General features: G+C 38.2%; 1 protein-coding gene across 5 annotated transcripts in view; it reads left to right on the forward strand.

Annotated features, from left to right (window-relative positions):
• Positions 1-13,008, forward strand: part of ETS1 (ETS proto-oncogene 1, transcription factor) — a 186,718-nt gene that overhangs the window by 98,587 nt on the left and 75,123 nt on the right. Inside the window, exon 1 of one of the 5 annotated variants that reach the window (XM_074303830.1) lies at positions 8,710-9,210. The exons of 3 other annotated variants lie outside the window; for them this stretch is intronic. In XM_074303830.1, the coding sequence (XP_074159931.1) occupies positions 9,129-9,210 (82 nt within the window). In that variant the 5' untranslated portion in view covers positions 8,710-9,128. Of the gene's footprint in view, positions 1-8,709; positions 9,211-13,008 lie in introns of those variants that run through there. One more of the 5 variants, XM_074303832.1, reaches the window with a different exon arrangement.

Below are 13,008 nucleotides of genomic sequence, written 5' to 3' on the forward strand. Positions count from 1 at the left end.
AACTCTTGGGGTGAAAATAAGAAAAAATTAACTTTTAATCTGCCTTCATGCATAAAATATATACATATATGTATGTATATTTATACACTTATGCAACTGAATTGCCAAAAATTCAGATATTAGATAAACTAAATTCCCATCTTCTTACTTCCTTATTTCTTCTAGGCACATAGACAGAAATGTCTCCCAAAGATAAAATAACATTAATCTGAGTATTAGAACAAGAGGGAAAGAGGCTGAGAAATACTACCTAGTATTTTATATAATCATATGATCATAGATTTAGGATTAGATGGAATGTTATTGCTTGTCTAATCTAACCCTGTCATTTTAGAAGAGGAAACTCATGCTTGCCCAATGTCCCATAGTTAATAAATGGTAGAGTCAGTATTTAAACCTATGTCTTCTGGCTACAAATTCGGCACTCTTTTCACTATTCTACCCTACTAGATTCCTACTCTGATTTTACTTCAAAATCCCTGTGTTCAAAATAAACATGGGGTCAGTCTTTCCCTGCCACAATGCTAATCTGCACAGTGAGTTTCTCAGTGTGTTGCTTTCCCCCAAATTCCAGGTCCTCTACAGTGAAATGAGAATCTAAATGGATTCTGTGAGTATGTTGAAGTTGCCAAGTCTTAGTTCTCTATTTTAGCTGTGGTCCCCAGAATAGTAAGTTCAGCCTAGGTCAGGTCCCTGCTTACCCTGTCATTGTTTTCAAGGGTGTCCTGCTCTATTTCTTCCTACTATACCAGCAGTCCATTTCCTGTTGGGGTCTTTCCTCTTTAGTGCTGTTTCCTCTATTTGAATCAGTCATCAAGAACAGGGGATCAGCAGGAACAAGATAGTATAGTGTTTCATTGATTCTTAGATCATCAGAGGTCAGAGTTCAGAGATCATCCAGACCATTCTTTTCATTTACAGAGAAGGAAACTGAGAACTATAAATGCTATGGGACTTACCCCATGTGATAGGTAAATAGTAGAACAAGAATGAGAACCTGTATCCTTTTGAATTCAACACTCTTTCCGCTGAGCCAAGTTGCCTTTATTTACACATCCATCTTTCATCTCTGGTGGTGGATTTTCATTCTCATGACAATTGATTTAGCTTTTCAAATAGAGATTGAGAATGACAGAGAAGATTCCATAATTTTCTTAATTAAAAACACAAAGCACAATTTCAGGGAACATCTGGTTGAAGTTTGACGTCTTTGTACCTCAAGAGAAAAGCAAGCTGAGATCAGATGAGGTCCTAAGCCATCTAATGGGAGTGAACCACCTGCAGTATGGAGTTTGGGCCAAGCTTGTTCTTCTCCTAGGGAATTGGAGTTCTTTAAACTTAGCTTATGACTTGTAGGATATAGTTCTCTGTGATGTTGGATACCACATTATCAGTCTTCCTATCTTATATGTTAGTAGCATACACGTTCTCCTCCAAAATCCTAATTCAATTCAATTCAATTAATATTTTTTAATTGGAGCCATATATAAGACATAGTCTGCTTAGATTAGAAGCTGGATTCAATGATCCCAGGGGGCAATAGAGCATATTTTGCAATAGCCTATTGGATAACCTATACTCTTAACTCTTTTCATGGATGGGAGGGAGCATGAATCGCTTGTCATCTGAGGAAAACCTGTTCAGTCTGTTCAGCACTAGCTACATGCTCAGTTTGCTCTAAAGATAATCTGATATTAGATTGGAAGGAAACCTGTGGGTTTCTGTCAGTCAAGGTTACAGTCCTTGTTTAGTGCATGCCCTTGTTTTTTGGTCAGGGCATTTTTATTCATGCAAGAGTAAAAAGTTGTGTCTGAGCTAGAAGATTTTCAAATGCTGCTTGGACTAGGGATTAGGCGGATCCACCCCACATTGTTGGGACTGCAGATGTAGTTGAATGGCTCATAATTATAGTCAAAAGAATCTGCAGACAGCAACAGAGGCAGTCCAGACCTTCCTTCTCAAGTGTATGCTCTGCTCCTTCCTTCCCTCTACAAATGGCAGTGTGGGTGTCATGAATTATGCTCACCAAAGACAGCATGTACAGTGCAGAGAATCTTGTTAGGTTTCTATAAATTGAGAGTCTGATCATCCTTCTCTTTCTCTGTAAATCATATCTTGCTCCTTGTTTCAATCCTGCCCAGTAACAGATTTAACTGAAAGATAGTAGTTTTTGATGTGCCAGTGCTTTCTTCAAAGACAGAGTAGTGTAATATAAATAATAGCTAACATTTTAAAGTCTGAAAAGCCCTTTACACACACACACACACACACACACACACACACAATACATATATATATATAATGTGTGTCTTCATTTGATTCTCACAAGCACTCTGTGAGGTAAGTTCTGTTGTAACCCTTACTTTATAGAGGAGCCTGACAAGATTCCATTATTACCCCCATTTTATAGAGAAAGAAACTGAGATGGAGAAGTTAAATGACTTGCTCAGGAACATAAAGCTTATAGATAATTGAGGTAGCATGTTTAATTTGATCATCCTGATTCCAAGTCTGGCATTCTATTTACCATACATCCTCAAGACCTGAGACAGCTGGCTTCTAATCATAGCTCTTCTAATTACATGACCACTTCAGTTCTACAGTTCTCACTTTACTCACCCATAAAATTAGGAGTTTGTAAAAGATGATCTTTAAGGCACCTTGGTTTGTGCACTAGATAGAAAGTTGGACAGTCAGGAAGATCTGAGTTCAAATTTGACTTTAGAAATGATCTGTGTGATCCTGAGTCAATCAATGCTAGTTTCAATTCTCTCACCTGTAAAATGGGGATAATAGCAGCACCTACCTCCCAAGGTTATTGCCATGATCAGATGATATATTATTTGTAAAAAGAGTTTAGCACTGTACGTGGCACAGAAGAGATGTTATCTGAGTGTTGCATTTTTCCCTTTAAGGTTTCTTCCTGAGCTAAGAAATTACAACCGAAGGCTCCAAAGGGGCAAAAACTCAATGGACTAGAATAGAATTAGAATCATCAGGCAAACTGCTTTTTTCTTTAAAAAACAAATATTGCTGACTTTTTAAGAAGCACCCTGATAACTCTCTGATTCTAGGCTAGGAATCCTGAAATTCCTCGTGAAATTATCTGTTGGTGGGATGCTTCCAGGAAGCCAGGACTGACCCATAAGCCATATGGAGCTCACAGAGGAAAGGCACAGATTATATTCTAGATAAAGACCCTTGTTTCCTGCACAGAGAGGGACAAAGAACAGTTTAGATATGTGATAGATCTAGCTTCTTTTTAGGGAAGATAGCCACAAAGGTCGGTGTGAGTGAGCCCTTGGTGACAGTACTTCATTCTGTTTTTTTATTAGTAATAGTTTGGAAAAAGAAATGGCCTCTGCTTCTCCACAAAAATAAAATCAACTTAATACTGCTTATGCTACCTTCCAAATAAACATTTAGTAAAGAGAGACAAAAGCTATCATCTCTGAAGCAAAGATGAAGTTAGGAAGTCAGAAGGTAAAGTAATTCTGACTCACATTTGTCTTAACCCTTAGGCTGTGTGCATATGTGTGTTTTGACAGCTCCACTAAGATTTATTTTAATTCTCTTTCCTCTCCTGTAGAATTTCCATTTTGTTGTTGCCTGACAATTGTAGATATTTAAACCCTATGCATTTTTTCTTCCATAATGTGCTTAGTTAATTGACCACACCTGTCATATGGAAACAACTCACTTTAAACTCAAAGATCTGAACGCTTTTTCTGTGCATGACAGGGACTGTTGTGTCTTCTCAGAGAAAGACAACCACAAATGTAGCAACTCGCCTTGGACAGGCTGTTAATAAGACTTTTTTTTTTTTTTTTTATCTTGTGCTTATACCAGTAAATTGACATCTGTGAGTCATAATAAGCTCATTTTGGATCAACCGTTAGTGGTCTAATTTTTTTTTTTTTTTGCACCTATCTACAATAATATGCTAAATTTTAAGCTAAAGCTTAGAGATTTTCCAGTTTGGTAAAGTTCAAGCCCTAGGTAGGATCAAAGAACTTATTATAGATGCTTTTTTTTCTGGGAAGGAAGAATCCATCTTAAATGACCTTTTGAAATAAGTTTTTATATTAAATCTTCTAATAGAACTATTTAGGAGTGTGGATGAAGGATTGAAGAAAATATATGTCATTTATAATCTTTGTGTATTTAATGTTTTTAAAGATGCATTTTTTAAATTGAAGTTGTTTTCTAGACATCATTAGCATTTCTTCTCTGGCATCCTTTTCCTGACCTTGTCAGACATGATGTTATGACTCTAGAGAGTTTCTGTACTTGGCTAGATTTCACTGCTTCTGCATGCATTTGGCTCTCTTGCTCATCAGTTTTAAAGAATGTTAAAAATATAGCCTTACTTCTCCTATTATTAGTTTTTTTTTTTCCCCCTCTGTGTATCTTCTAGAATATAAATTCTATTTTAAATCTAAATCATTTTTGGGACATTCACTTGAGGTAGATAGAAAGCAAGATAAAATTGTCTCTATTTTGCAAGGAATGAAACTGAAGAACAATTAATAGTCATGTCCTAAAGTGAAACCTGGATAAGTATGATAGAATAGAACAGTTCCTATACAAGAGAGGAAGCTAGGTGGTGAAGTAAAAAATACTGGATCCAAAGTCAAGAAGACTCACCTTCCTGAGTTCAAATTTGGAGTCAGATACTTTTTATCTTCATGACTATGGGCAAGTCACTTAACTATGTTTGCCTCAATTTTTTCATTTGTAAAATGAGCTGGAGAAGGAAATGGCAAACCACTCAAATATCTTTGCCATGAAAACTCCAAATTCAGTAAGGAAGAGTCAGACAAGACTGAAACAATTGAGCAGTTCCATTTACTTTTCAAGTATAGAGACCTCCTTTTGACATTAACAATTTTCACAGACTTTAACATGTTTGTGGCTGCAATAACACTGAAAATTTTATTGACATTAAATATAGATTAAAATACTATTTAGTGTGTTTGGATACTTATATGTCTTACCATATCCTCATGAGGCCCACAGGTTGCAAACCAATAAACTAGATACAACTTAAGATTCTGATCTGTTTCAACTAACAGGAAAGAGCTCAGAAAAAAAAAAAAAAAAAAAAAAAAAAAGCTAACATCTATATTGAGCTTTAAGGTTTGTAAAACATTTTACATGGTTTCTCATTTGATCCTCACAATTCTGGGAAGTACTTACTATCATTATCCTTTTTTTACAGATAAGAAAATTGAGTCTGAAAGAGGTTAAATGACTTGCCCTTTAGTAAGTTATCTGAAACAGAATTCAAATTTGTCTTCTTTGCTCCAGGTCGTGTATTCAATCTACTAGGCCATCTAGCTGCCAATAATTGAAGCTATTGTGAAATTCTTTGCATGACACCCTAATCTATAGGTAGGCTTTTATGGAGCAATCTCATCATTGATGGATCCTAGTGACTGAGGTAGAGACAGAACCAAAATATTTATTGCTAAGGAGTGTATTCCTTGTTAAGGTATGGTTTGGTCTAAATGAGCTCTGAGGACTCTTCCAGTTTTTATATTTCATGATTTTCTGTGACACCTAGTTTGCCATACTATATAAAAAAATTAACTTGCTTTATTGATTTTCCAAAGGCATAAATGTCATTGAAAATTCTTGTGAGGTTTTAGAATAGTTCAGTTAGATTTTTAGAAAAGAGAAATTTTTAATTGTCCAGTCCAGCCAATTTTAATTGGCAAATGTATATCGTAATAGTATAAATTTTATTAGTCAAGTATGTTGTTATAATAATGTACTATTGGGATAGGCATCTCTTGGTTAAATGATAACCTAAAATATTTCTGCCTCAGTTAATGATATATATAGCTTGTGAAAGGAGAGGACATTTATTTTTAATCTGACTGATTTCCATCTAGAATAGAAGTTGCTTAGCAAAAGATGGGTTGTAATTCATGCCTGTTCCCTCAAGTATAATCTCTTTGCTTGCATAGTCAGAAATGTAAAACTTTCCTTCAGGAATTGGTGACAGAAAAGGTAGTCTAATTCTCTAATTACTATTATTTATACCTACTATTGAGCAATTAGTAAGAGCCTTACATAACGAATGGAGTATTAGACTTGGAGTCAGAAAGCCTGGGATTCAAATCTGACAGTTATTAATTATATGGCCAAATGTAAAATCATTTAACCTCTCAGCTTTAGTTTCCTCATATATAAAAAGGAGATAATACCTGTAATATCTCTATCACAAGGCTGTTATAAGACTGAAATAAGAAAATGCATGCACTCTGCAAAATTTAGAGTTCTACAGAACTGTTAACTCTTAAAAATACAGATCTTCCCCTCCAGAAAAAGAGGTGTTCTGAATTTAAATAGGGTAGCATTTTTCTAACTTGTTTTACCAGGATATTTTTGTTGTTATTTTTAACCTTAAATTTCTCAAGAAATTTCTGACCAGGGAAACTCTCTTAAGAATCTAAAAGTTTGTTGGGGAATTAGAAAAAAAAAAAAAAAGAAGAAAAAAGAAATAGGCTTCAGGAAATTTTGTTTGACAGTAAGTAGGAAAGTAAAAATCCACATATGGATATAAGCATCCCCACATTTATTCTGATTACTGATATCATTCTTATAAATGGGTGAAAGATGCAAAAATTTCTCCTAAGGGTAGTGTTGTGCTCCTCAGCTTTTGTATTCTGTTAGTAAGTCAATGTTGCTTCTGGGCTGTTTTCCATATAGCACATTCCACCCTGTTCTTGTCCGATTCATTCATCAGCTGCTTTTCCCATATTTTCCCAGGATGAGAAAGTGTCTGTTCTTGTCATCTGGGGACCAGCATTGTTTTTTCATACCTTTTGGAAACCCAGATGAATTGCAATAGACTTTGTCCTTTAAAAACCAGGATTTCTACATGCAAATATCTCTCCCTGGTCATTGGAGGGGGTGTAATGTAGTGGTGAGAATAGTGATCAGCAGAGATTTGTTTTCTGTTCCTGACTCCACCACTGATTTGCTGTGGGAAACCTGCAAATTATTGATGCTTTGAGGAGACCAGACTGGTTTCAGATCAAGGTAAAGGAGGTATGTTTCTTATCAGAGACCGAGGAAAGTTTACAGTTGTCAAATGCTTGATAGTCATACAATATGCATAGAAATCAGGAAATAGTTTTTAAAATTGTTCTCTCAGAGGCTGTTCAGGGCAACTTAAAAACAACTTTTAATTAAACAAAGATTGATCTTTCTATTTATACATTTATAAAAAGGTCTAACTATCATTATTCAAGTGAAATGGATGCTTTGGGATGTTGTCCTTGGAGTTCCATGAAAGATCACTTCACATATCTGCTCTGATAGTTATGTGATCTTGGAAAAGTCATTTATCCTTTTCTCATCTCTGTAAAATGGGGATATTAATATTAAGCATTAGATGTGTTATTTATTAATAATAAACATGTAGAATTATGATAACCTTAAAATAGTGTCCAATCTTGAATTAAATAGACTGTTATCTTATCAAGTGCCTGCAGTTTTCTAATTAAGAGGTGATGCATATTGTGATTGCTAAAAATCTGTGAATGATTTGTGCCGGAAATGCAAATATCTCTAAGCTTTGGAGTTTTCATAGCATGCCTACTAAAAGGAGACATAAAGACCTAACATAAAGGAGATGGGTTTGTGAAGAGAAAGTTGAAACTGAAGAAAATAATGTAATAATTAGAAACCAGAACAATTTTAGAAAAATAATCCATGACCTTCCATAGGACAATTTGGAGGTAAAATATTTTAATGGAAAAAAAGGGCTAGACTTCTAGTTCGGAGCCTGTTTCTTCCATTCATGACATGGGAGCTAATTCTTGTGTTTATTTGATACTAAAATTAAACACCACCGAGCTGCTTCTGGATTTGCCTTTACTGGAAAAGGTAAAATCCAGGGCTTTGCTGGGTAAAGGGTGCATTGCATATGTGAATTTTCCCAAAGGACCGTCCTAGGTTTCCGAAGAATGAACTCGCCTTCGGAATTAAAACTCTAAATCCTGACTCACCAGAAGGCTGGAGTTCATGTTTGTAAAATTCTCTGAGGATATTGGAGCCGGGGTCTGTAGTCTGAATGCACTGTCCTTCAACCACATGCACTCACGTCCTGTGAGTAGTCTTTATGAATGACTGATTGATCAACACACATTGTTAAAGTATGTGTAGCGTTTAGGGGCAATCCCTGGCGTGCGTCTGCTACTAGTGACAAAGCCCTAAAGAATGCATGCAGGGAATGAAATGTACTTTCCTGAAATGAGGTGAAATCACCTCCCCACCCTGAGGTTCTCCACGAACTACTCATCCCCGCTTTTTCAATAGGAATTGTATTGATCCGGGGTTTTCTCGCTACTGGAGGGAGCTTCCCACGCGTCGAATGGATGCAGGTTCTTTAGTGCCGCAAAGAAGCCGGGAGCCGGGAACCGGATCCGCTGCTGGCTGGCGGGCTTGAGAGCGCGCGGGCCAGCCCAGCCCAGCCCAGCCCAGCCCAGCCCAGCCCAGCCCAGCCGGACTCTCCCGGGGCTGGCCTTGATCCACAACCTTTCCTTTCGCTTTTGGCCGCCCTGGGGGGATTGGTTGGCCGTCCATGCGGGCCCAGCCCCCTGCTCTGCTCCGCCCTCGGTTCCTCCCTCCTCCCTCCCTTGCAGCCTGGGAGAGCTCTCCTGGCTGGCTCTGAGCTTCGGGACGGACGGAGCCGCCGCTACGACCAGAGCGCTACCCGGAGGAGGAACGCCCTAAAGAGGAGGGGAGGGAGGAGAGAGAAAGAGAGAGAGGGAGAGACTGAGAGAACAGGAGAGGCAAGCCAGCTAGCCAGCCAGCCGGGCCGCCGGAGGCGGAGTGGAGAGGGAGAAAGGGAACGCGAGAGAGGGACTGGGAGCGAAAGCAAGCCAGGGACACCAAGAGGGGCGCGCTCACTTCTCCGCCAAGTGCCAACTTTCCCTGGAGAGAGTGTGCAGGGGCGCGGACCTTCCTCTGGGGAGAAAGCTAGCCCAACTTGAGATTGGAGAGAAACGGCTTAGCTCCCTCTCCCTCCCCCTTGATTTTGACCCCCTCCCCCAATAAAGAGGGGGGGAAAATCATCCTCTTTACAACTCATTCTGTCCCCACTCCCTGGCACCATGAAGGCGGCGGTCGATCTCAAACCGACTCTCACCATCATCAAGACAGAGAAAGTGGACCTGGAGCTTCTCCCTTCCCCCGGTGAGTGGCGACTGGCCAGGCCCCCATATGCTCCTAGCGTCAGCCAGGGAAGGTGGGGTAGCTTCGTTGCACGTCTGTCAATTTTTTTTTCATTTACCCCCACCAATCCTACCCCTTTCCAATTCCTTTCCCCTTTCAGCCCTATGTGTTTCTGCAAAAGCTTAGGATGCTGATCTAAGGGACAGGGAGGAAAAGAGAGATAGTGGCCTAAGACCCGGTATTTCTCCCTAGGGACATTTATTTTCACAGCTGTGTTTGTATGTGTGTGTGTGCAGGGGGGCATCTTATATGATTTCCCAGTCCACCCCCAATCCCTATTTAGTTCTCCGGAAGTGTGTCCCTGTTCCTTAAACTTTTGTGAGAAATGGAACCTGTAATAAGGAGTTAGCCCTTCTCTGACATTGCCTGTTGGGGAATATAGGAGTGGTGGAGGCGCTACCTTTGAAGACCTTAAGAGAGCAGGGTAGAAAGATAATCTGGCCTACTTGAAAGAAAAAAAAAAAATCAGATTTTTTTCCCTGCCTTCATGATGGCCTCTGTCACATCTCTTTTCTATTTGGTTACTCCACCTCTCCCCACCCCCACCCCCCCTTTTCTTTTTCCTTTTGGAATGAGAATAAGGAGATGGGAGGAACTTTTGAAAGTATTCTGACCCCTCACTTGAGGTCACACATTTTTACCAACTCTCCTAATACATCACCTAATTTTGTGTCCCTAGAAAGCCTTCCTGGCACCAAACTGTTATAGCTACTGGGACTAAAAATGCATTGGAGAAAGAGAAGGGAAAAAATAAAAGAGACTCATTTTGGGTCTTTCATTTGATGCTGTCCAACTTCTTGCTTTGTAAACTATTTGAAATGGAGTGGGAGAGGAAGGGAATTTCATTTTCTTTTGGACATGTATGTTTTGGCATTAATAGAGTTCAACTACAACCCATTACTGGACTTCTGGAAAAGACAGTTTGAGAGAGAAAAATGCTTTCTTTGAAGAAGCAGAGGATTTGATTACCACTTGGGAATTAATGGTTTGGGTGTGGGAAGAGAAAAGAGATGGGGAGGTGATGCTTTTTGAAAAAAAAATTGATTACTATAATAGGCTATTGATGTTTTGGGTTGTCAATAATAAACTGAACTGCTTACTTGTCTATGTAGGTAACATGTCTTTCTTTTGTCATAAGAAAAGTGTCACCATTCTCTAGATTTAAGCTTGTAACCCCAAGCTAAATTGATTTAACTGTGATGTTTTTTGTTATATAGAGATTCCCCTAGAAAGAAAAATAAAATGACCAGTATTCCATGCCAGGAGGTATACTGACTGCAGCAGTACTAAGATTAACTAGAACAGGGAAGGCACATTGATGCAGACACAATTGGAAAGTGAAGTTTCTTTGATAGCTGCATTTTTTTTTTGACTTGGTTATCAAGTTCTGATGGAATTAGAGTAGGTTAACTAATGATAATTTATATAAATGAGAGAGTACAAAGTGAAATGACAGATGACAGTTTGAATACAAACCTTCCTAATCATTTTGTATGTGTGTGTGAGAGACAGACAGACAAGAGATGGAAGGGATAGACTAAGAGATAGAGACAGAACAAGAATTGGAACACAATAATAAATTAAGGGAAAAATACTTGTATTGTTTTGTAATAGTACAGCCAATATCACATTTAGAGGAAAGACCTGAAAAAATAAATTTCAGTTTATTACTTATAAATATTAAACATTTGTAATATGTTTACAATAGATAAAATTGGGGTCAAATTCCATTATATTTTATATAATTACAATGACAATTTCTCTCAAGAAGATTTCTAAGCTATAGTCTCATTTATTTCTAAAAATATTCAATGCAGCAAACTTCTAACCTCTCCCCCCCAAAAATTTGATTTGGACAGCCTTTGGAATTTATCATAATGGGATTTGATTTCTACTAATGTCTTGCATAAAAGTACAACAAATATTGTACAAAATATAACAGTCATTTATATGTAAATGGTGCCTTCCATTATGACCTTAGAATGTCTTTTTTAATGACCACTGACCTCATACTACAGAGAGTAAAGAGGTATAGAAAAGGTGTCACTTATCCAAAGTCACTCAATAAACCAGTAAATGTGGAAGAGCCTGAGATTTCTGAGTTCCTGATACTTAACCCTTAACTACTTCTGGAGCTTGTTCACTACAAGTCCCTAGTATTAGATTCACACCTGAGAATCTCTCAGGTTTTACTTTTACTCAACTTTGGCCTTCCAAGTGCAAATAGTGGAAGAAACTCTGTGAATGCTTGTCTGTTTTTGTGCTGTGCTGTGTGTATGTGTGTGTGTGTGTGTGTGTGTGTGTGTGTGTGTGTGTGTGTTTTGATGGTGGGGGTTGGGAGGTAGAGAAGAAGCATTGCATGAGCAAGGATTTGCTTTGCCCATCAGACCATATAGGACTTTGGTTTAAAGTTTAACTTCTCTTCTCACAGTAGTAACAAGGCTAGACAAGCTTCTTTGTATCCACAGCAGTGGTTTAAATATTTATCAGAACAACTTTGTGTCATTGCTTTTTTTAAGTACATGGAGTATACCTAGTTTGGGGGCTTTATCTGGTTTAATTTATTCAACAAAAACTGTCTTAGAATACAGTTATACATGAAGAGAGATGGTGTGGTGAGCTGGGTAGGGAGGGTCCTGGGATTGGTCAGAAAGTCTGAGCTCTATTTCTGCCTCCTGCTGAAACCTTCCCTAGTATTATTAACTGACACATTCTTTTTTCACTCTCCTGATGCCTCAATTTCTCCATCCTTGTTGAATTCTCATAAGGTTTTTTGAAAATTCAAAGTCTAAATTCCAAGCATAATTACTAAAACTGGTAGAATTGGATTTACTTGGTAAATATAAAGAAGACCTTTTTAATTTTTTTCCTTCAATTGCAACACCTTAGTTGTGACTTTCTTGAGGATTTTGTATAATGAAAAGGAGATGTTTCTTTTAAGTTTGCATATAGTTCCTCTTTAGTGTGATTACTACAGAAAGGGTAATAAGGATAATCAGAAATGAATACGTTTCTATGACATTATGACATTTCATCCTATTTTTCTTTCTTCTTTATCTCTATGCCTTAGCTCTTTACCTTCCTTCCTTCCCCTCCCTACCCCCCCCCCCCAAGTTACTTTCTTGGTAAGATGACAATGTACTTAAAGAAGAACCAAACTTCTAATTTTAGGCTTTTGAGGTTATTTTACTCACTTTAAAAATGAACAAGAGTCTCAGAGGAAAGTTTTTCTTTTCGGTCTGTCTGTCTGTCCCTTCCCCTCCTCTCTCCTCCTCTTTTTTCCTCTCCTCTCACCTCTCCCTTCTTTCCTCTTCCCTCTTCTTCTTTCTTTCTGCTTCCTCTTTTATTCTCCTTTCCCCTTCTCTTCTCTTTTCTCTCTTCCTTTCTTCTCCTCTCCCTTCCCTTCCTCTCTTCTCCTTTCTTTTCTTTTCTCTCCTCCTCTTCCCTTTTTTCCTTTCCCCCTTCTCTCCTTCTTTACTCTCTTCTCCTCTCCTTTCCTTTCCCTTTTATTGCTTCCCAAACCTACTTATCCTGGACCTTTCTCTGGAAATGCAAGATGCCTTGCTTTGTGTGGTACTGAACCTCTATTCATAGGAATTAGATGGTAACACTTCACCTGTTTCATCAAAGGTCATGGGAGGCACAGTGAAGCAGTATTGGTGCTGGAGTCAGTAGAATCTTGGGTTTGAGTGCCATCTATAATAAGTGTTATGACCTTGGATAAGTCACTTAATCTGTTCTGCTAAATGCCAATATGTA

The sequence above is a fragment of the Sminthopsis crassicaudata genome, chromosome 3, assembly GCF_048593235.1.
Source record: "Sminthopsis crassicaudata isolate SCR6 chromosome 3, ASM4859323v1, whole genome shotgun sequence".
Lineage (NCBI taxonomy): Eukaryota > Metazoa > Chordata > Mammalia > Dasyuromorphia > Dasyuridae > Sminthopsis > Sminthopsis crassicaudata.